Genomic DNA, 21,953 nt, shown 5'->3' on the forward strand with positions numbered 1-21,953 from the left:
TTGCCTTATAAGAAAAAGGAAAATTTCACATTTGCTACCAGGGAAAGTACCCTATTTCATATTTGCTACCCCTTTAATTTTTTATTTTATATTAGTACCACACAAACACACTATTTTTTATAATCACTACCACTTAACTGATGCCGTTACTATTTCCGTTAGTGGAGCCCAACCACCTCACCGCCACCGCTCCATCTTCAACCACCGTCATTGCCACCATCCAACCTCCATTTCCCATCAACGCCGGCGCCCAAAGAAGACCACAGCAGCCGTGAACTCCACCAGCAGCCCACCTCTTTCCCAAACGCCACCAACACCACCTCACCTTCACATAACCACCAAGAGCGCATCCATTCTTCCACCACCAAGGCTGCCGAAAACGGCCCCTTTCCCAGCCCAGACCACCAAGGCTGTCGAAAATGGCCCCTTTCCCAACCCCGATCCCATCCCCGTTCCCAACTCCCTCCCCTCGAAAACCCAAATCCAAACCCCGATCCCAGCCCCCTCCCCTTTAAAACTTGATCCCAGCCCCGATCCCAGCCCCTTCCCCTAGAAAACTCGATCCCAAACCATTCCGACCAGTCTGGTTTGGTGGTTTCGGTGGGTGGTGGTCTGTTCTCGTGGGTTTGTGGGTGGGTTCGTGGGTGGTGGTGGTCTAGGCAGTGGGTTTGTGGGTGGGTTCGTGGGAAAGAACGTGGGTGGTGGTGGTTTGGGTTTGGGGGCTAGGGTGGTGTCGTGGTGGTGGTATAGGGGGTCGCCGGGTTAAGGGGTTACGGTGGTGTCGGTGGTGGTGGATTCGGGTAGGGAAATAAGGGTTAGGGTTGTCAATTTTGGGTGGGGAAGGGGAGGGGTTAGATTCCGACGCCGGCCGCCGCATCTTTGGGAAGGGGAGGGGTTAGATTCCGACGCCGGCCGCCGCCTACAGGGGGAGGGGGGAAGGGGAAGGGTGGCTGATGGGGAGGGCTATGGTTTTTGGGTGGCTGGCTTTTATTTTTTGTTTTTTTTTTAAATTTTTTAATTTATTTTTTAAATTTTTAATTTTTTTTTTAATAAACTTAACGGAAATCCTAACGGATTCCGTTAAGTGGTAGTGATTATAACAGTCAGTGTGTTTGTGTGGTAGTAATATAAAATAAAAAATTTAAGGGGTAGTAAATGTGAAAACGGGTGCTTTTCCTGGTAGCAAATGTGAAATTTTCCTAAGAAAAAAATCAAATTAATTTTCCCGCACTCTTTCGCTATTAAACCCTCTCATTGGCGAGCACCACAGCACAGCCCAAAATGCTGCACGAAATTCTTCTAGCATTGCTCGGATACACCGGCGACCTAATCGTCGACGAACGAGAATGCCGCGATTCCCTCGGAATTCTCTCTCCTGATTCTCCGGTCGCCGATATCCCTACCTTCAAGCTCGCCCCTGACCTCTCCTTCATCGCTTCCAGTGACAGGTTTTCCTTCATCACTCTCTCCATTTCTTTCTTCAATTGTAGTAGTTTTGAGTTAATTGTTGAATTTTGTTGGAATTGTGGAATTTGGTTGATTTTTCAGGGATGTGATTGAGAGGATTATTTCGTTAGGGTTTTACTACAGGGAGTTGGATCGATTTGCTACGAAATCGAGGAATTTGAGCTGGATTAGATCGGCGAGTGCGAGTGTATCGCCGTTGGAAAGGAGTGAGGAGATTTCTAAGAGGAAGAGTGAGAATCAGAGTGTGTATCGGCGTGCTATTGCTAATGCTATTGTTGAGATTCTTTCGGTTTATCGGTCCGCGGTTTTGCAGATTGAGCAGAAGTTGTTGGCGGATACGCTTCCCATCTTGGCCACTGTTACTCAGGGACTCAATAAGGTTGTTCTTTCATCTTTTTTAGCCTTAATTTTTGTAGAATTATATGTAAAAGTAAAAGCATTTTTAGCTTAAATTAGGTAATACCTTATTGAAATGAACATGTTTATGTCTCCATAGAACATTCCTGTCTTTTTGAAACTGAATTCGATTAATTATTTGAATTAACTTAGGTGGCTTGAAGAGTAGGACTATAGGTAACACATACTTGACTCCCTATATCGACAACGATATTATTCTTAAAATTTGGGATAGAGGATAGTGTGATAAAGGGCTCATTTGTTAAATATTGTTACAAAGATATTTAGGCGAAAGCTTTCATATTTTATGATAAAGAGAATTATTCTTTGATCAAGTTGAGGTTTTTATGGGTAAACGGAAATAAATAAGTAGTAGCAATCGGAAGATGAAAATCATGATATATGCAAGAAATAAAGCTTTGCCCTTTTATATGAGTGGTAGGTAATAAAGAAGGTTTGAGGAACGCAATGGGAGATAGTGAGCTCATATAAGACTTTCTCATCTTTTCCATATCAAACAGAAATTGCAGGAAAAGTGATTCCTTTTTAGGCATAAAAATTAAAGATATAGGGTAGGAAGTTGGCATACGTCATTTGAAGAGCTAAATTCCTCATTAGACATTGCATTCTGTCTCTTTGACCATCGATGAAACTTATTATGCCTTAACGCTCCCTAGCACCCCATCTGTTGTTCTAGAGGCTGACTTGCTAGGGATCTTGATGACTTGTTTGATAGCCTATATATTCGCCCTGGTAAGGAAACTTCATTACTAAGCATGTGTTTTTCTCCATAAAAATTCTTATTACCACTCGCTATCAACTTTAAAACGGTAATGGAATATTATAAAGAAAATATATGTGGGATGGATTGGATTTACATGGATATTGGCATCATACTTTCTTGGCAAAATTAAGTAAATGTTATATAAAAATTATGGCAATGTTATACTACTTACTAAATGAGCCATGACCATACAAAACCGATCCTACTCAAAACCTATCTCTATCATTTCCTTAAGGTGATGTTTTGAGACTTAAAGTATACAACCATTCTTCCAATCACCAAAGGATGTCTAAGGCAAACTCAAGTCAAACGACACAATTATCAATCACTCATAATTTGTATTGTTGTCCAACCTTTTTGTTATGTCATGGCAGATGGGATATACTGAACAAAGCTAGAAAAGAAATTAACACATTTAACGTAGTACTCCCTCGGTCCCAAATACTTGACACGGTTCCCATTTTCATCTGTCCCACAATATTTCACACGTTACTTAATATGGAATGGGAGTATGGGACCACTAATAAATAAAATATTTTCCTACATTTTCTCTCTCCTCACCTACCCCACTCCCACTCCACTTGTTGTTTTCTTGTAATATAAAATACAAAAGAGAATCTTTTATATAATAAACAAATGTTTTAAATAGACTCACTTGTAGTTTTCTTAAACTACGTATCCACCTCAACGTCCCAAATATTATGGGACGGAGGGAGTATCTATTAGCCGAAGAGATCAATATGTAAGAAAATTGTGCTCAACCTTACCAAATATCTGACCTTAAATCTCACTTTCCTCCTTATGATTTCATGCAAGATGCAACGTTGTTGGCTACTTCTTTCAGTTAGCCAACATTAGGATATAGTTTCCTTTTCTTCACTAACAACGTGTTGTTTCATATCGGCCCGTCTCTTCCCATCTCCCTGAAACTTAGAAATTAATCTTGATGGATAGTTTATATAGGCACTCAAAAGACACCTTAAGAATTTTTTCAGTGAAATCATGTGATTCTTGGTCATCTGGCTTGCTAATATTGATGATATAGAAACTTTAGAAGGTATGAGGGATAGAAATCAGAGTAAAAGGGGAAAATGGGAACTTAAAGAAAAACAATGAGCTAGTGACTGTATTGTAGAGAAGAGGGAGAACAAAGATGTTATGTTGAAAATTTGAATGCTATGTAGTTGATGTCCATATAACACCTCACTTAAAAGCAATATTTATAAAATGGAGATTTGATAGATCACATAGTTGGCAGATCTGCAAGCCCCAAATGTGCTAAACTACTTTAGAGGCTTTTCTAGTACTTCAAATAGATGCTAGCTAAAAGTGAAGAATCTATGCAGATAAAGTAAAAAGTAATATAGAAATGTACGGGAAGATTTCCCTAGGAGTTATGCAGGTATGTGAAATTCATTAAACTATGGTGTTGCAGGCCATATAGCAAAAATAACCAAATGGACATTCTTATACAATAAAGCTATCCATCTCCGAGGGAGCTAGATCAACAATTGGTTTAATCATAAATTCTGTACATTGTGCCCCCAAAAGTGGCAAAAGTAGGTTCCTTTTATTGACCCAAATCCCCCCCTCTTTACATTTTTGTGTCTCTGCCCTCTTTGGTCAGTCAAGTGAGATCAATGACTCCTGTACTCTACACATAGCTCTGCCCCCTACTTTATATTAGTGATGAATATGTTTTTTAGTGTCTTGTATATCTATTAATTGACAAGACTTTCGTCAAATTCACTATTATAAATCCCATACTAATTCTCATATAGTTGCAGTTCTCAACTTTAGCAACTTTGTCTTGAGGGGAAAAATTATATCTTTTAGAACTTGCTATTTCCTTACACAGTGGAGTATTGTGCCTTTTTTTTAGTTATTTTTAAAGTTTGTGTCACATAATTTCAAAGTTGTTACTGAAGGATTTTTCTCCAGTTCTTTGTTCTTTTGCCTCCTCTTTATGAGCTTATTTTAGAGATAGAGCGTGATGACATTCGTGGAGGAAAGCTTCTCAATCTCTTGCATAAAAGATGTCATTGCGGGGTGCCTGAACTTCAAACCTGCCTTCAGAGGTAAGTTAATACAGAAGTAATTCAATTTTGTTTTGGCCTGTTTTCCTGGTCACATGAATTTAGTTTACTTCTTTTCACTATATTATTAAAAGTTTGAAAAGATGAGTTTGGGTATAGTCATTTATCTGATAGTCCATCATATATAGTCGTTTTGACTTTTGAGAAATGGGGTGTTAGGGTTTGGAATAAGGGGGTGGGGGAGGAAGGGGCAACCCCATTTAGCGTGATGATGTTCCTCACTGCGGAAGCCTTGTATTTAGCATACTCAAAAGTCAGTGCAACTTTGTTTCTTTGTAAGTGAAAGCTTAATTAGAGTTGGTATTTTATTATCTTGTATTTTAAGAGTAATCTATGATGACTGTATGACGTTTCAAACCATTTACGCAACTTAAAAATATGACAGACCTGTGGTTAGTGATTGAGTTGGTTTCCTTATAAAGGAGAGGTAACTTTCAAAGATGCTTGATCTCTTCAACTTTTTGACTTAGTTTTCGGCAGGCCTAACTCTTGGGCAGTTTACTCGGATCTGCAGAATAGGGCCCTCAAAAACTAAAAATTTCACTGAGTATTTAAAAAAAAAAAAAAAAAAAATTTCCCCTATTTACCGATTACAATGCTCACCATTAACCACAATTCAACAAACTATTCAAAGCCTAAAATTTCCCAAGGTTTTAAATGCTTCTTATTCTCTTTTTTCCCAAAATACAGTTTATTCTCTTAATTATCACTCCCATCTTCCCATATATAGTTTCCTTGACTTGATTTTTTTTTTTTTCCCAGCAAGCAAGTATGAGGACACCATCTATTATCATGATTAATGTCTATTACACTATTTATTTCAATTTCTCAAACAATCTACCCTAAATAATGATGTTTAACGGCAATTTCTTAAAAAAATTTATATTGGAATTAAGCTCTCTATTCCTACTATTTCTCACAATATATATTTGTTTTAATCCACTGCAAAAGGGGGAAAATTCACTTATGGAAGCAACATTCCTCAATTTTGCCATGGATGATTTTCCAATAATTAATTCATCAATTAAAATCAATCCAGGCCAGGTTGTATCTATTTACTTTGATGCTCTGGTTTTGATATTATTTCTTGTTCGTTTTCCAACTATTATAATTATCATTGTATTTAAAATTACTATTAAATAAAAGGGTAATGATATGTGCTTAGGGCTATATATAAGCAATAAATATACTTTCTGAAATGGAATTAAGTTGGGAATTCATGACAAAATCACACGTAGACCGGTGTAATAAATGTTAATTTATCCTTAATATCTCCTTTTTTAGCTTCTTATACATAGCCCTAAGGGCTATCTTTATCATTTTCCAAAAAAAAAAAGTGAGTATGAAATTTGGCATAATAGGGCCCTAAATATTGTACTTAGCACAAGGTTTCTAAATCCCTCAAGATGGCCCTGGTTTTCGGGCTTTAAGGATTACCGTATCTAAATTAGGTATTATACTTGTTTTTCATCTTTAGTTGAAGAATCTTCCTTACCTTCCTTGTGATTCTTGCAAAGCATGCAGTCTTACAAAGAGTTCCTTTTGGCATTTAGGGGTCAATGCTAATCAGATGAAAACATAGGCAAATTTATCTCGAGGTTGGAATAATCTCTCTAGTCTTGTCTCTTAAGGTTCCTTTGTACTTCTTGTTCCTTATCAAGTTTTAACTTGTGTAGTTGAGATATTTGAGAGAGTCATGTGGGATTCTTAATTGTTTGTCTTCTGTTCATGGTGCTTCAGCTGCTACTTTAGTGGAGTAAATGGTAGTCCTGTCTCCCTGAAATTTGATTCATAGATATTCCATGAGTTCGGACTTGGGAGGTTGCTTCTCTTGCTGACCTGTTCATGTCTTTGATTTAGTTCCCATAATGGATTCTAAGGTAGTTTTGTTTGGTTGTAACAGATTATCGTATTCCCTCATCCTTTTCCATTTACAATTATTTAGAAGGCTAGGGTCCCAAATTGAGTCAAATATTTTGTATGGATGGCTTTGTTGGAAAGAATTGTTTCCTGTTCTTGATGCAAAGACACATTAAGATTTTATTTCCCAATGTTTGGTATGTGCTTAGCTGGCGGGGGAGAGAGGCTACAATAAACCTGTAACTTGACTTTGCGTCATATGGTGGCTTCGTTTTTGGGAATAAGTTTCCGGTGCTATAGGGTTGCATTAGGTGTGTCTGAGGGTTCTTTGTCAATTGGTGAATGCCTATGAAATTATGATGTGGGTTTTGAAGGAATAAGAGGATTAAAGGATTGCAATGCAACTTTAATCTTTATCATATTACCAGTTTAGGTGATTTGTTGGGAGAGGCATGGTTGAATAATTTTCTATTGGGATTCTAGTTGGTTTTTACGGTATAGAGCAATATATTGTGCCTCTCTAGGCAACATGGGGCTATCCCTGGAATTTCTCTTTTAGATGTCTGAAAGATTCTGAGGGCTATTATGATGCCTGCTAATTCTCTCTTGGATCACTATTTCTTCTTCTTCGTATATTAATTTTTTTAAATGGAACAAAAATTTTTTTATCCAAATTTTTTTGATAATTTCTTTAGTACTAACATATGATCAATATTCGTCTTTTGTCTTTTGTTTGAATCCTTGATGGTTTCTTGAAAGTGCTTTTAATTCAATGCATTATAACTATAGTATATCATGACTGTGAATCAGTGGGGAGATGTATGCTTGATGCTTCTAAAGTTAAGTCATATCATACTATTAGTATAATAATTTGCATTTTACACTGAGATTGAATTATGTTCAGTTAATTGTTACTTATTTACTTTCTGACATATATGTTTTAGGCTGCTTTGGCACGGGCACCAAGTGTTGTTCAACCAACTTGCATCTTGGATGGTGTATGGTATTCTTCAAGATCCTTATGGAGAATTCTTCATCAAAAGGTAATAGCATAGACCTGCTTTATTTTCATTGAGCTGCCTGCTATCTCCTGAGACTTTTCTTTTTTGCAATTATACGGTGTGGCTCGTTATGTTTGTTCTTTGATAAAATGCTTGCTTTTTTCAATTTAGCTCTTCATATTTTGCAGAAGTTTGTGAAAGATGTCACTTTATGTCTAATTTTATCTTGTGCAGTGAGAGTTCACTAAGCATTGTTATATCAATTCACTTTCTAGTTACAACTCGCGGGAACTTCGTTAGTTGCTTCTTTTGTGTGGGAAAGCTGTTATCAATTCCACCAGTCCTGTCCTTGTATGCCTGGCACTGGCAGTATAGGGAAGCCAGTATCATGGAGTATTAGAGGCGCTGTAACAATTTGAAAGAAAATGTACTTGAATGTTAGAAAAATAACATAATCTTTGCCTTCCTCTTTGCATCTCGATATTCATTGGTCCACACATCCATTAGTTCCATGCAGTAGAGGTGGTATGCCTAGGAATTTCTCTATGAGATGACATTTCGTAGCAACTCATCCTTTTTTTGCGTGAATTTTCTTATGCTGCACTGTATTATATCGGTAGAAGGATTCCTGTTTGGTGGAGAACCTAATAGCCCAATTTGATGTCTCTTTGCTAATTTTTAGTAGGGCTTTAACGTTTTCCTTGGGGTCCCCATCCCTTCATTGGGTTTCTTTCTTATTTTTGAATATGGGGCTTTAGCCCTTAATATCACCATTATTGTGTGTGTAGGGAGGAGAGGGGGGGGGGGTGTTGGGAGCTGTTGAAAGTCTTTCTTTTCTGTTTCTTTTAAAAGGTTCTTGGAAAAAATAGGTCTGATGATCATGTCAATAAAGCTTCACTTGTGCTAACATTTTCTTTTGGCCCTTTAGAGTATATGAGCTGTGATACAATGATACCACTGGTGTGGGAAGTCGGGAAGTGTGGGAATATCAGGGATGGTTTTGTATTATATGCATGTAGAGAAGCAACTAGGTGTGAAATTAAATAACGTTGTATTGCATGTGGGAGCTGAAAAGAGCAATAACTATAAATGGCGGAAATGTGAGGGCCTCACTTAGACCCTAAGTGGAGAATAAAATAACTTAGAAACCTGAGAGGCTAAGACAATATACTAGATGATGTAAAATCTTATTACCTTCTTTTGTGTATTACATTATTATGGCGTTAGTACTCTTGTGTCCCCTAAAGCCAATTTAGCAATTCTTAGTTTTATGGGGAACTCAAACAAACATACTTGATATCTTGCAAATAACTTTTATTATAGGTTTTATCTATTTGTCCCTCCCCTTCACCCCCCTTCCTTTTTTTTGTGGGGAGGGGAGGGGGGTGTTTGATTTTCTTAGTGGTGCATGTGCTGGGTTCTACTTTGGCTGTAGGGCTGGGTGTCATTTGGAGCTCGTTATTTTTTCAATATGGATCCTTTGACTTGTAGGTTCTTCGATTTTTAGATATGATTATTGATCTTTGCTCAAGATCTCTATTTTCAAAAAGGAGAGATTTGCTACATATATTCATTTGTAATTGAAGGATTGAAGAAAAGGAAATTCTCCTTTGTGTTTTTTTATTTATCCGTCCCTCTATTCAATCTAATTAGTTAGATTTAATGTGAAGTTTATGTTCTTACGTACCCGTGTCTCTTTGACAGTGAAGAAGGCAGGGAGTTGGGGAAGGACTCTTCAAATCCTGACATGATTCGGAAATTGACACGCTTAACCATAGAAGATTCCTCTCTAGCTGATTGGCACTTGGGATTTCATATATCTTTGGTATTTTTCAGCTCTGTCGGAGATGCTTATTCTATATTAATGTATTGGCTGCAGCTTGTGGTGGCTAGCTATACTCTAGTTTTACCTTTCAATTTGCATCAAACTTGTTTTCTGTTGCTATTATCATGTGTGCTTGAAATGTTGGTGCTACTGGGACCATTATCTGTTAGGTTTCTTCTTTGCATTCTTTCTTATTTCCACTCAGATACGACATGATTGGTGGGCTTTTCAAGTCATATATATCTATCTCAAGTGCATGGAGGATATTTCCTTTGTAGTTTCAAAGCATAAAAAGGATCCATCTAAAGAAGTTCACCAACCAGAAAAAGACTTCGCTGTATTGGCTTTGTTTGCTAACTGGAATTGCAGCGAATGCAGATGTGATGCGTTTGAAGCTGTCTTTGCACTAGTGAGGAATGTGTTAGTTGTTTATGGTCCAATTTGTTATGTTCCAGGAGCCACCCACCCTCCTGTCCTGTCAAATGACCGTTAAATATAAGCATGTTTGTCAGTAGAGCATCTTCCTCTTGAATCTCTCTTTGAACACTTGATTTTTGTATGTATTCTGTAGTGCTTCTGCTTCAAATGGATAACTTTCATATATGGCAATGCAGGATATGCTTCCTGAATATATCCACATGCGTGTTGCAGAGTCTGTTCTGTTTGCTGGTAAAGCTGTTAGGGTGCTTCGGAATCCCAGTCCTGGATTTGCACAAGATTCATTGTACCACCCTCAAATTCCAAGGGAATCCTACATAATTCAAGGATTTGCTGATCGCTTTTCGTTCCAAAAGGATTCTTCATCAGATTCAGAACTTACAGGAGAAGAATTACTACCACAGGCTGAGGCAGATAAGATTGAAGCAATACTCCAGGACCTAAAGGTTTCTTTCTTGCAGTATGTTTCTTTCTTGTAGCTGAGGAGTTTACGTGATATACTTGGCTTGTAACTAGTTATGGAATATACGACTGGTGACTGTAGTTTCTTCTGGTGCTACTTATTGGTCTTTTTCCAATCAAAGGGTTCACTCAAAATTAACAGTATGTTTGGTAAAAGAAAGGGGAAGGAAAAGAAGGGGAGGGAGGTCCGGAGGAGAAGAGGAGGGAAGGGAAAGGGAGGGGAGGGAAGAATTGTGAGTTTTCTTTCCAATTCTTTCCATTGTTGGAGGGATCAATCTCCTACAATTAATCCCTCCATTTCTCTCCCCTCCAATTCCTTTCCTTCCTCATTTGTTATCCAAATGAAAGATACCTCATCTCTCCGTTTCCTTTCCCTTCCTTTTTCTCCATTTCCTTCAATCCAAACACACTGTAAGAAAAAATAAATAATGGAACAAGAACCAAATTTTGCTGTCTGAGATGCTGATAGCATTCAAACATGAAATTCTTGCTTTGATATGCAGGAATCAACAGAATTTCACAAAAGGTCATTTGAGTATGCTGTTGATTCCATTCGAGCTATTGCAGCCAGTCATCTATGGCAGGTGGTTTATGCAAATTTTTATAAACAAATTTGTTTCTATATTTTTAGGGTGCTATATGAAAATTCTTGAATGACAAATGCAGCTTGTTGTTGTCCGTGCTGATCTGAATGGCCATTTGAAGGCCCTTAAAGACTATTTTCTGTTGGCCAAGGGAGATTTCTTCCAGGTTAGATATGGAAGTATTCGAGATTTTAAGTTTTACTTGCTATGCTGATTTTGTATTCTATTGTGTATAAAGCTTCACCATCATCTTTTAGTTTGTCAGTTTTGCTTCTATCAGGGTTCTCTGGCATGAAGTTGGTGAACTGTTGTTTTCATACCACAATTACTATTTTTTAATATCATGACTTTTCATAGGGAATGCTGTTTGTGTTGGTAGTTGAGCAGAGTAATAATTTAACTAGACATACAGTTATGTTCAGCTTTCATCATGGATTTTTGCATCCTTCAGTTGTCTGCTGGATTTAACATCCTGTTTTTCTGTCTTTGGCACCTTTCCTTTAGCTCTTGAACATGCAATTTTTTCTCCCTTTTTTTTTTTTTTTTTTTTTTTATTTTTTTTTTACCAGTGCATCTAATGGATTATTTATTGCTCAAAATTATACTATTAGGAAATAGTTTAATGAGTGTCTTGTATGTCGTTCTTCCTATTGTAAAACCCAAAGCTTCCAGTTGTTGGTTATGGGTAATCTGATGATATTTGTTTGTTAACAAACTTTTGCATAAATCTTTTTTTCATTCAAATTAAGGCTGTTCAAGACCAGACCGAAACAAAGACTGGAAATATAAAAGTTGACTCCCAGAGGCCAGACCAGTTATCTTGGACAGGACCCGGATTGGACCGATAAAACCTGTCCAAAACCTGGACCAAACCAGTTTTCAATTTTTAACCAGTTTTCAATTTTTTCATTACTTTATTATTTTTACATTATGAAAAACTAAATTTAAGGAGAATGATTGTTTTATGCATATTTTGAACGTCTAAAATAAAATAGCTCATAATGTAATAATAAATAATAATAGCATATTGAAGGTAAATCTAAACATTATTGAACTTTATTCATAAATTAAAACAAAAAACCGGTCTTGATTTGGACCGGACAAAAGACCGATATTTAAAATTTCTTGACCGGTTTCTTTGGCCCGGTTTAGTCCATATTTCCGGTCCGACCGGGTTTTGAACTCCCCTGATTCAAATATTCTCTTTGTGCTTATTTCTCATGTTATTAAGTATGTATAATTGCTACTTGAGCAATCACCTCTAGGCATATGCTAATTTGTTGTTCCTTGGAATAGTGTGTCATGGTCATCTCATACGTGTTCATGCTATATAGCTGACCCAGATTAGTTTCACAAACTCTTGGACTGTTGGGTACAGTGGTTTTTGTTGTAATTTCTGTGTTTGTTGTTTTGAACAGTTTGGCCATAGCAGTGCATTGTATTCTATTTTTTTTTAAGTCACTGAAATCACTAAAGTCCTGTCAATCATAATGTCTTCAGTGCTTTTTGGAGGAAAGTCGACAATTAATGCGTTTACCACCTCGCCAATCAACTGCCGAAGCTGATCTTATGGTGCCATTCCAGCTGGTATGGTGCACCACTCAAATATCTTTTCATATTGATGTGTAATCTGGCATTGATCTATATTTCCTCTGTGAGCTTATCATTAGGATGTTAAATATGTAAGAGTAGTTTCTGATTAATTTGCTATACTTCATAAATAAATTACTCATGTTTGATATAGGGCATGTCATTTTTGGTTCTAGCTATCCTTATATACACGGGATACTTGTTCTCTAATCATCCATATAATATGTTAACAAAATTTAATCATAGAATGGTTTTCATCTTTGTTGTAAGTGAATAACTGATGACCACAGACTAGACATCTTACTCCCTGTCAGCAATCAAGCTACAACGTATGATTAAGGCTGTGTTCGGTTCATTTGATCTAGTTTGAAATTATATTATCTGAACAAAAACTGTTTTGTCTAAACTTATCTGAACTTATACTTCCTGCGTGCCTTCTAGTTGCAACTTTTTGGCTTTCACGCTTGCCAATGCATGATTTTATCCCTTTTGTTTCTAATTATAGATAGTAAAATATAAAACTTGATTTTGTGAGAATATAAATTGATATGAATCTAGCAAAAACTCATATGACTATATTTTATTTGAACCTATCTGAACTTGTATTATTTTGTAATCGCAGTGTTGGGGATTTCACGCTTTCAGGTGAATTGCAGAGTTATTGCAGAATTATACATGAGTGAGGGTATAATGGTCTTTTCATATTATCCAAAAATAGAAACAGGAACAATATTTTGGATCTCCGAAATAGGAAAACAGGAACTATATTATGGGACGGAGGGAGTAGTAAATATGAAATAGAGGTAGTAGTATATCGAAAAATTCTTGTAAAATTACTAGCAAATGCCAATCCTAAGCAGAACGTTTTCCCAAAGAGAGTATGGGGCTAAAGCGATTGATATAAATTGAAATAATTCTGCATAGTCTCAAAGGTTATTAGCTCCCGGAAGAGAATCAAATAAGTAAAAGGTTCCTAGATTGATTGATTATTGGTGATAAAACAACATAAAAGTTGTTATTGCTGTAGAGTTGTGGATATGCTAACTACCAGTAATTTCTATTTAATAATGTGGTGATAAAGGTTTTCTTTCTTTGTGATGCAGGCTGCAGTGAAGACAATCAGCGATGAAGATAAATATTTTTCCAGAGTATCATTAAGGTGAGAGCCTGTACTCTGTTAGCTGATTAGCATTCCCTTAGAAGTTTAAGTATTACTTTACAACTACACATTAGTCTAGTTTTGAAGAATTTGATTTGTCTTTGTTCAGATTTCTTTTTTATTTTTTTTAATTTGCTATGCAATTTGGTATTTTTTTTCCTTTATAACTTTGAGGTTTTGACATTCCTTGTGGTAAAACTGTTTGCATCACTACTGATCAAACTTTGAAGCCAAGAGACAGAGAACCATCTGTCCTCCGGAAGCCAAGAAGACACTATGACAACACCCCCGAAAATATTGTAATACACTATTGTCTGTGTAATGGACTGAAATTTGAACTAAGCAACTGTAACTAATTGAACAGAAAAATAGGTGGAAAGCTTGATGATTGAAACAAAAGATTTTCAAGGAGAAGTTGACAACTTTAGGCTATCACTCTCATGGGTAACCTGAGGGTTACCAATCTCAATACACTTGTCTAAATTTTCAACGCCCCCCCCCCCCCCCCCCCCCCCCTCGCTTACTCTTACTAGAAAAGTGATTCCTTCTTAATTGAGTGGGAGCTTGTGCTAATCTTTTCATTAGTTGAACTTTTTAAAACGAAGTACTTGGAAAATTTCTTATGCTCACACGTACACTGCATTCATTTTTTTCTTGTAACGTTTGATTGTTCACGCTTATCAATGCCTCACCCTCTTTATCAACACAAGCTTTTTAGGTATCCCTTTCACTTTGGACTTTTGTAGGCTCTGTTTGCTTTATTCCTTGACATTTAATGTAGTTTATGATGACCTCTAGGATGCCTTCTATTGGAGTTGCTTTAAAATCAACACAAGCGGATGCTAAATCAAAATCTTACTGCAGTGGAACTTCCAGTGCTGCCTCAACAAACACTACAGCAGATGTGGATGGCTGGGATGGTATAACTCTTGAGTATTCTATTGATTGGCCCCTGCAATTGTTTTTCACACAAGAAGTGCTGTCTAAGTAAGCCTTGACCTTATAGCATTCAGATATTTTATGGATTTAAGAGTGGATACCATTACCATATCCGATGAGTAACAACTCCCTCTTATGACTTTGTTGAAGGATGTATCATATATTTCTGTTTTTGTGAAATTTGTTGATTGGAGAAAGAATTATCCCCACCCTTTTATTAACATATGTTCACTGCTGAATCTGCAGATATTGTCGTGTTTTTCAGTATCTGTTACGCCTTAAACGGACACAAATGGAGTTGGAGAAGTCATGGGCTTCAGTGATGCATCAAGATCATCTTGATTTTGCGAAGCATCGCAATGAACGTATTAAGTGCCCAACATCTCAGCAGAGGCGACAACGTTTCAGACCAATGTGGCGGGTTAGAGAACATATGGCCTTTTTGATTAGGAATTTACAGTTTTATATCCAGGTAAGACAAGTCAAATATTTGAGGGTATTGTCCTCCATCCTTGTCTTAAATAATTTTTTTTTTTTTTTTTTTTTCGTGTGTGTGTGTGTGTGTGTGTGTGTGTGTGTGTGTTTGTGAATATTCCTTCCCCCACCCTACTCGAATAAATCCTTTGCATAGGCATGCCATCATTAGAGGAACTGGGGTAATGGCGTGGCATGCCTTCATGAAAATATATATGTGTACATGTGCACTCTTATGCCCATTTGATGCAAATAGTTTGATCAGAGTTTCAATTGCATGATGAACTCAATTGGCTATAGTGAGTTCGAGGGCTCCCAGTGCTATCTAACCTTCACTAATATAGTACTATCCAAAGAAAACTAGAGAAAGAGAAGCATAAGTATAGATAGATGATTCTAGATGCTCCCAGTGGCAAGAAAATTGAACTAGCATAGACTTCTATGTGTTAAGTATGGCTTCTTCATTGGCGAAGTCGCCTCTATTACTTTTTAATTTCCACCCGTACGTCTCCTAATATAACTGGACCGAAGAAGCAGAAATGTTGCACGTCCTGCGTACTTCTTGTGATTAAAGATGACCTTTACAGTCTATGGTTTCTGCATTCATTACAGTGTTTATCAACTTCTCCTTCTGAGTTTATTCGAGGATTATCTTGTCAAACTCATTGCATGTCTTTCTTCAGGTGGATGTCATAGAGTCACAATGGAATATTTTACAAACTCATATCCAAGATTCACGTGATTTTACTGAGCTTGTGAATTTTCATCAAGAGTAAGTCAATATTAACAGTTGCTCCAACTTTCTTTTTAGATGCCGTGGTGATTCTTCATTACAGTTGCATGCTGATTTGTATTTTGGGAATCTTGATGTGTATTTGAAGCATAACTCGTCAGCAAATAATGTATTTTTGCTGCAATACTTCTCCATCCAGCATCTTATTATGGTAAAGGGTAAAAAAGCAAGAGAATAAGAAGAAAAGGATAACTTATGGTTGTTTCATTGGAATTGTAAAGGGGAAGGCAGAGATTATATGGTTAAGTGACTTTGCAATGACTTGTTAGTGTGCACATTCTTGCTTCCTGGGTTAAAACTCCAAGGCTGTAGTCTCTGTATACTGGGGGAGTGAGAGCTGTCAGTATAGGCCTATTATGATTTATGACTATGTATGTGGTGGGGCTGAGACTTGTGTATTGTTGTATGTCAGCTATATCTGCAGGTTGCTTCTGTGCAGGGAGGCACAAATCTTTCCTGTCAGAAATAAGGCAATACTTCTTTTGTTCCTCAATCAATCTAACACTTTGCCATTTAAAAAGTTACAAATTCTTACTTTCTGCTTTTGGGTTCTCTCTTGTTTTCTTCTCATCACAAGGGCTCCTTAATCTCCCACCCCCCACAATGTTGTTTAGTCATTAGTAAAGAGCACAGGGATTATTCAAACAGGTTCTACTCAGGTCTTTGAGTATGGCATAGGGACTTTTCTGACTGCTATCTCTGACATCCTCCAGCCTAGTTATCATAATAGTTGTAATCAACCAAAATAAATCGAGGGTATGGTGGAACGCTTGATTAACAACCATGAAGCACTGTTAGTATCGTAGTTGATGCTTATTTATGTTTTTAGAATCCTATCCTACTAATTTAAATCTATCTGATGAAAGAACCTGTAATCTTGTAGATGATCTCTTTTTCCTGCCAAAGTATATATCTTAACTGTATGAGCCAATGTGTTTAATACTTTACATAAATTGCCTTAATTATAACCAAAATCTATGCAGGTATATGTCAGCCTTGATTTCTCAGTCATTCCTGGACATTGGTTCTGTGTCAAGGATATTGGACAGTATAATGAAACTTTGTCTGCAATATTGCTGGTGCATTGAAAACCAAGAAAGCCCTAATACAGCAGAGTTGGATCACATAACTGAGGTAACTTGGATAAATTTTGTTCTGTTTGGTTGACATTATGATGAATTTTTGGGAGACAAAGTAAACACTTAACAGGATACCTTTTTTTTTTTTTTTTTTTGGTTCATGTATTTTGTAAAGATAATTGAGTTGTACCGTTCATTTTGTCTGGAGCTTCTTCTGACCAAATATCCAGCCCGGCTTAATGCATTCTCACTGGAACTAGCATTTTACTAGAGTAGTTTTAGCTTAGAATTGTAGATCTAGGTTCCAGTCTTCTTTGGACAAGAACTGCTGAAAATAATGTCAAAGAATACCAACCTATATCAAGTGCTGCTGTAGCAAATGTGAACTATATAATATGAAGAATATGGTGGTTGTATTTTGGATGCTATAGACTGTTTCATGCTTTAGCACCGGAGGATAATTAACTTGCAACTGTTATCACTTTGTATGTGGAGCATTGCTTTCTGATTTGTGGAATTATAGTTCCTTTTTGTGATCTTGTTATGAATATATTATGATGTGGTGCTCCAACCAGTTGATCCTTAGATACGTGTTGTCCCTGCTTTTGGGGCCAGTTGTCAATGGATAATCGAGTTTAACTCTACTACTATCAGCTGAGGTGTCTGGGTTCCTAGAGCTTTACACCAGACTGCAAAAGATGAAAATAAGAAGTTATTTCTCATTTGGTGGTACTTAGGATGCTTGAAGCCTAGATCTTCTGGAATAAAATTGAAGGAACAATTATCACCAACTCCACTCTCACTAATTATTTAGCTAGAGCCAACTACAAACCTACAAGGTGCTAGTCCGCAAGTTTTCCGTAACTTTTCACTTCCTAGTCCCTATCACCCTGCTGTCATAGAGTAACTCTAGATGTTTTATAGATTATGCCTAATTCAAATTAGCTTTCTACTTATTGTGTGGGTAATTTGAATCTTGTGGAATCCATGCCATATGCTGTCGATTTATGCTAGCTTAGTTCATCTATAATTGTCACATTACTGTAAATACTGTTCAAATTACACTATCACACTGATAATTGTTTTCGGATGAAGGAAGTATTTGGATACCTGGACGAATTGCCTCTTTTCACCATGGCTGTTACCCAGGCTCTTAAGAGCCCTGTGTAACTTCCAGTTGTATGCCTAAACAAGGTCTGTTAGGTCTAACTTTATTGTATAGTTTCTGGTATCAAACTATTTTGCTATCTGAATTTTCATCATGCTTCCCTAGAGGAGCTGGTGAATTGGTGATAACTTGAATTTTGGTACTGACTTCTTGTAGTAGATCAATCTGGAGGGGTAGTTTAGGTATTCTAGTATATATTAATTTATTAGGGTTTATAGTCCTTAGTATAAATAGGTAGAGAGGAGTAGAATGAAGGTAGGCAGAAATTTGGTGAGAACCTTTTGGAGAGTTATGGCCTAAAGCCATTATTGGAGAGTTGTGAGCTAAACTCACTATCGAAGATTGATAGCCTTAAGCTATTAAACTATCCTTTGTAACCCTTCCACCATTATCAATCAATCTTAAAGCTTCCATCTTTTATTTCTTGCAACTTACAAAAATATCAGATTATCTACATTATTTAAAGAATCAATCTTTCTCTATAATCTTACTGTTATTTGCACTAGTAAGTAAGCAGTAAATATCAGTTCATTACACCTCTCTAGTTCTAGTAAAGGAATAACTTCTAGCATGGGAGACATAATGAACTTTTCTTATTACAAAGTTTCTGAATACTTCCTAACTGCATCTATTATGTTATGTGCTGTGCTATGCTATGCTATTCCCTTTCCATTCAAACATTACTAATTACATTGTTCTTGCATAAGTTTTGTGCTGTTACATTAACCTTAATCAATGTTTCAGGAATTCAACAAAAAGTCAAATTCCTTATACACTATATTGCGTAGCAGCCGACTTGCTGGAAGTCAGAGAGCCCCTTTTCTGAGGCGTTTCCTTTTGCGACTAAACTTCAATTCATTCTTTGAGGTGAATCTGTTACCTTCTCTCCCTATCATTGGTTATTAGCTTTGTTCTCATTTTGGCTGCAATCTTAGAACTACATATCATGCTTTGAATGTTGAGGGATGATTATTGCTCACAGTCCAACCACTCAGTTTCCCTTAACAATGGCATATTTAAGTACTTTTTAACCTTTTCTCAAATAAGTGTAAACTATCAGAGGACTTTTTTTAGTGTTCCGTGACCAAAAAGGAGGCATTTTGGAGACCTTGTTGAGTTGATTGTTTGCTTTGACAATCCCTCTTCCTCCACTAAAATTGATCCAGTAATGTAATCCTTTCTTACATTGTCCATCTCTTCTCTTTTTTCTGTCTATATGTGCACTAACTTAGATGTATTTGTCCATAAGAAAAGGAAAAAAAAGAGAGGGGGGGGGGGGGGGGGGGGGGGAGAGAGAGAGAGGAGGAAAAAAAAAAAAAAAAAAAGACAAAACAGGGGTAAGCTTGGAAATGTAAAAAAAATTCAATGAAATTTGAAGATGTGCAGCATTAATCAGAAATAGTGTGCCATGTAGTTCCCCTCTCTGTATTTGCTAAATATCTTACCGTAAACATTGTTCCTTGTAGAGTATTGTTCCTTCTGTATTTGCAAAATGTCTTATACTTTTTAACTCCGATACAGGCAACTGCAAGAGGTGTTCTGAATGTTGTTAGGCCACGACCTTCTCTTCCTGTATTGCAGCAATAAGTTTATGACTGATGTATCTGTTATCAAATTTGAGGCAGTGCAATGCTTATTGGATTGACTCCTATTTATGTACTCTTCCTGTTGTATAGCAACTTGTGAATGATGTTTCGGTTGGCTAACAAGATTTAGCGTAATGCTTCGGCCTCTACTGTTTCTGTACATATGTGCAGGTCTGTAAGTGTACTCACTAGCATTTGTGTTAACCTTTCTGATTTATAAAATTGGATGTTGATGGAAATGATAGCTAATTTAATAATTGTGTTTTTTTTTTTTTTGGAGAAATTTAGACATAATGATTATCAAAATTGTGTTTCTAATCTACTTGAATTATTATTATTTTTTTTTACTGGAATTATTTAGTTGAAACTTTTTTATTTTTTACATTTTTCATTGCGTGATTTTATAGATTAATTTTTTTAGTTTTTCTTGTGTATGGTTGACCACATCATGTGGCCACATGTAAAAAAAACAAAGTAATCATATAACACTAACCGAGTAACCCTTATAACACTCACTAACCACTATAATGCTGACAAATAACCACTGTAACACTGACTAACACTTTATAAGGGGGTGTTTGGTTTGCAAAGTGGTATAGGTTTGAAATCAGGAATAGGGTTAAGGTGGTATCGGGTTGGAACTTGATACTTAATACCATGTGTTTGGTTCAATTCTGGAATAAAATATCATCCTCTTAATTTCATGTATTTGATACCTAAGGGTATGGAATGAGCCAAACCCACCTCCCTCCTAAGGTTTCTAAACCCCATACCTTATGGGTTTGAGGTATGAGTTTTAAAATCATATTTTTGACAACCAAACATATGGTATGAGTTTTGGTCATTCTAAACCCATACCTCATACTTATAATCCGCAAACTAAACGCCCCCTAACATTAATGAAGTAACCACTATTATATACTTATAGTTGGTCAAACGGTGTGGCCAACCACTTTTTTTTTTCCTTAATTTTTTACCCAATTTAAATTCCAAAACTTTTAGTAATAGCATCAGATAATTGACTCATGCAAAAATTTGTCCAAGAATTTCTGCGGTTTTGTCTTTTTTATCAACCCTATTTTGTTCAAATTATTATTTACAAATCCAGATATAACAATTATTTCCTCTTTTATTTCTTTTCAAAATTGGACCATTTTTCTTTTTAGAAAGTTGCATATTATTTGCACTTTTTTTATAATGGAATATTTTTTTTTTTGAAAGAAAACAGAGCGGGGTTACATTAAATCAAGTTCCGCCAAAGTTGTGAGGCTTTGGGAAAAAGGTCCAAAACAAACAAACTCATCACATCCTTTAGTGTCCCATCTGGCAACTAAGGTCTATTCTGATTTACTGAACTGAGCTGGCTGAACTGAATATTTTATGATTAGAAAATTAGGAACTAAACTGAAAATAAGCCAAAGAAAACAGGCCCTAAATGAGTTGGAGTATTTCTCGCCTGTTTTACATGAGAACAATAAAGAAATCAAAAGACAAAGACATAGTAACAAATCATCTTACATAAGGAAGAAGGGAGTAAACCCAGTAGCCTTTGATCTGATGCCCGAAACAACCGAGCTAGCGTCGCACTCCAGCTGAACCATTGAGTAGTCCAACCGTCTAGCCAAACTCATGCCAAATCTGCAAGCTGCAGCTTCTGCAACATCAACTGTCCACACCGCACCAGTTCGTCTAACAACTGCAGCAAAAATAGACCCTTTTTCATCCCTCATCACCACACCCAGCTTTGATCTGGCTCCAATGTGGGCGTCACAATTATTTTTTATGACTCCACTAGGAGGGCAACTCCATGAATTCACACAAGGAACATGTCTGCCACTAGTTCCTTTAAACACCGTTTGAGCATACTCATTAATCATTGACCAATTTAACAAAACCCATAGCAATGCTTACTGGAGCTAGAATTTGTTATGTACACCCGCGTGTACCGTACACCCAACTAAACTAAGGTTAGTTTTGATTCTTTAATTGATGGTATAATGAAAAACAATCATCAAAATGAGAACAAATATTCATGGCTATACTGTACACCCGGGTATATATAAGAACCTCTCTACTGGAGCAATAGTAGCATTATCAAAAGTCTACTTATTTCTACAATGCCATGCAGCCCAAGTGAGGATATTTGAAGGAATTTATCTTTATTTGCCTTGGCGGTTATCCACTCCATACTGTCACTGAAGAAGGAGGAAGGAGCTTGGTTGATAATTGCTGTAAAGTCACTGCTAGCCCAT

The 21,953-nt window shown here is 36.7% G+C and overlaps 1 protein-coding gene across 1 annotated transcript; it reads left to right on the forward strand.

The window, feature by feature from the left end:
* The first annotated feature begins 217 nt into the window (after positions 1 to 217).
* On the forward strand, positions 218 to 20,141 carry LOC145616482 (gamma-tubulin complex component 4-like). Its single transcript, XM_081671211.1, has 16 exons — positions 218 to 1,448; positions 1,549 to 1,846; positions 4,589 to 4,725; positions 7,548 to 7,646; positions 9,309 to 9,429; positions 10,044 to 10,313; positions 10,833 to 10,913; positions 10,996 to 11,079; positions 12,414 to 12,500; positions 13,607 to 13,662; positions 14,461 to 14,649; positions 14,848 to 15,073; positions 15,759 to 15,847; positions 16,852 to 17,002; positions 18,860 to 18,982; positions 19,637 to 20,141. Exons 1-16 carry the CDS (start codon positions 1,282 to 1,284, stop codon positions 19,700 to 19,702), a joined length of 2,244 nt encoding a protein of 747 aa, XP_081527337.1. The 5' UTR covers positions 218 to 1,281; the 3' UTR covers positions 19,703 to 20,141.
* The last annotated feature ends 1,812 nt before the right edge of the window (positions 20,142 to 21,953 follow it).

The sequence above is a fragment of the Chenopodium album genome, chromosome 26 (assembly GCF_948465745.1).
Source record: "Chenopodium album chromosome 26, dcCheAlbu1.1, whole genome shotgun sequence".
NCBI classification, from domain to species: Eukaryota; Viridiplantae; Streptophyta; class Magnoliopsida; order Caryophyllales; family Amaranthaceae; genus Chenopodium; species Chenopodium album.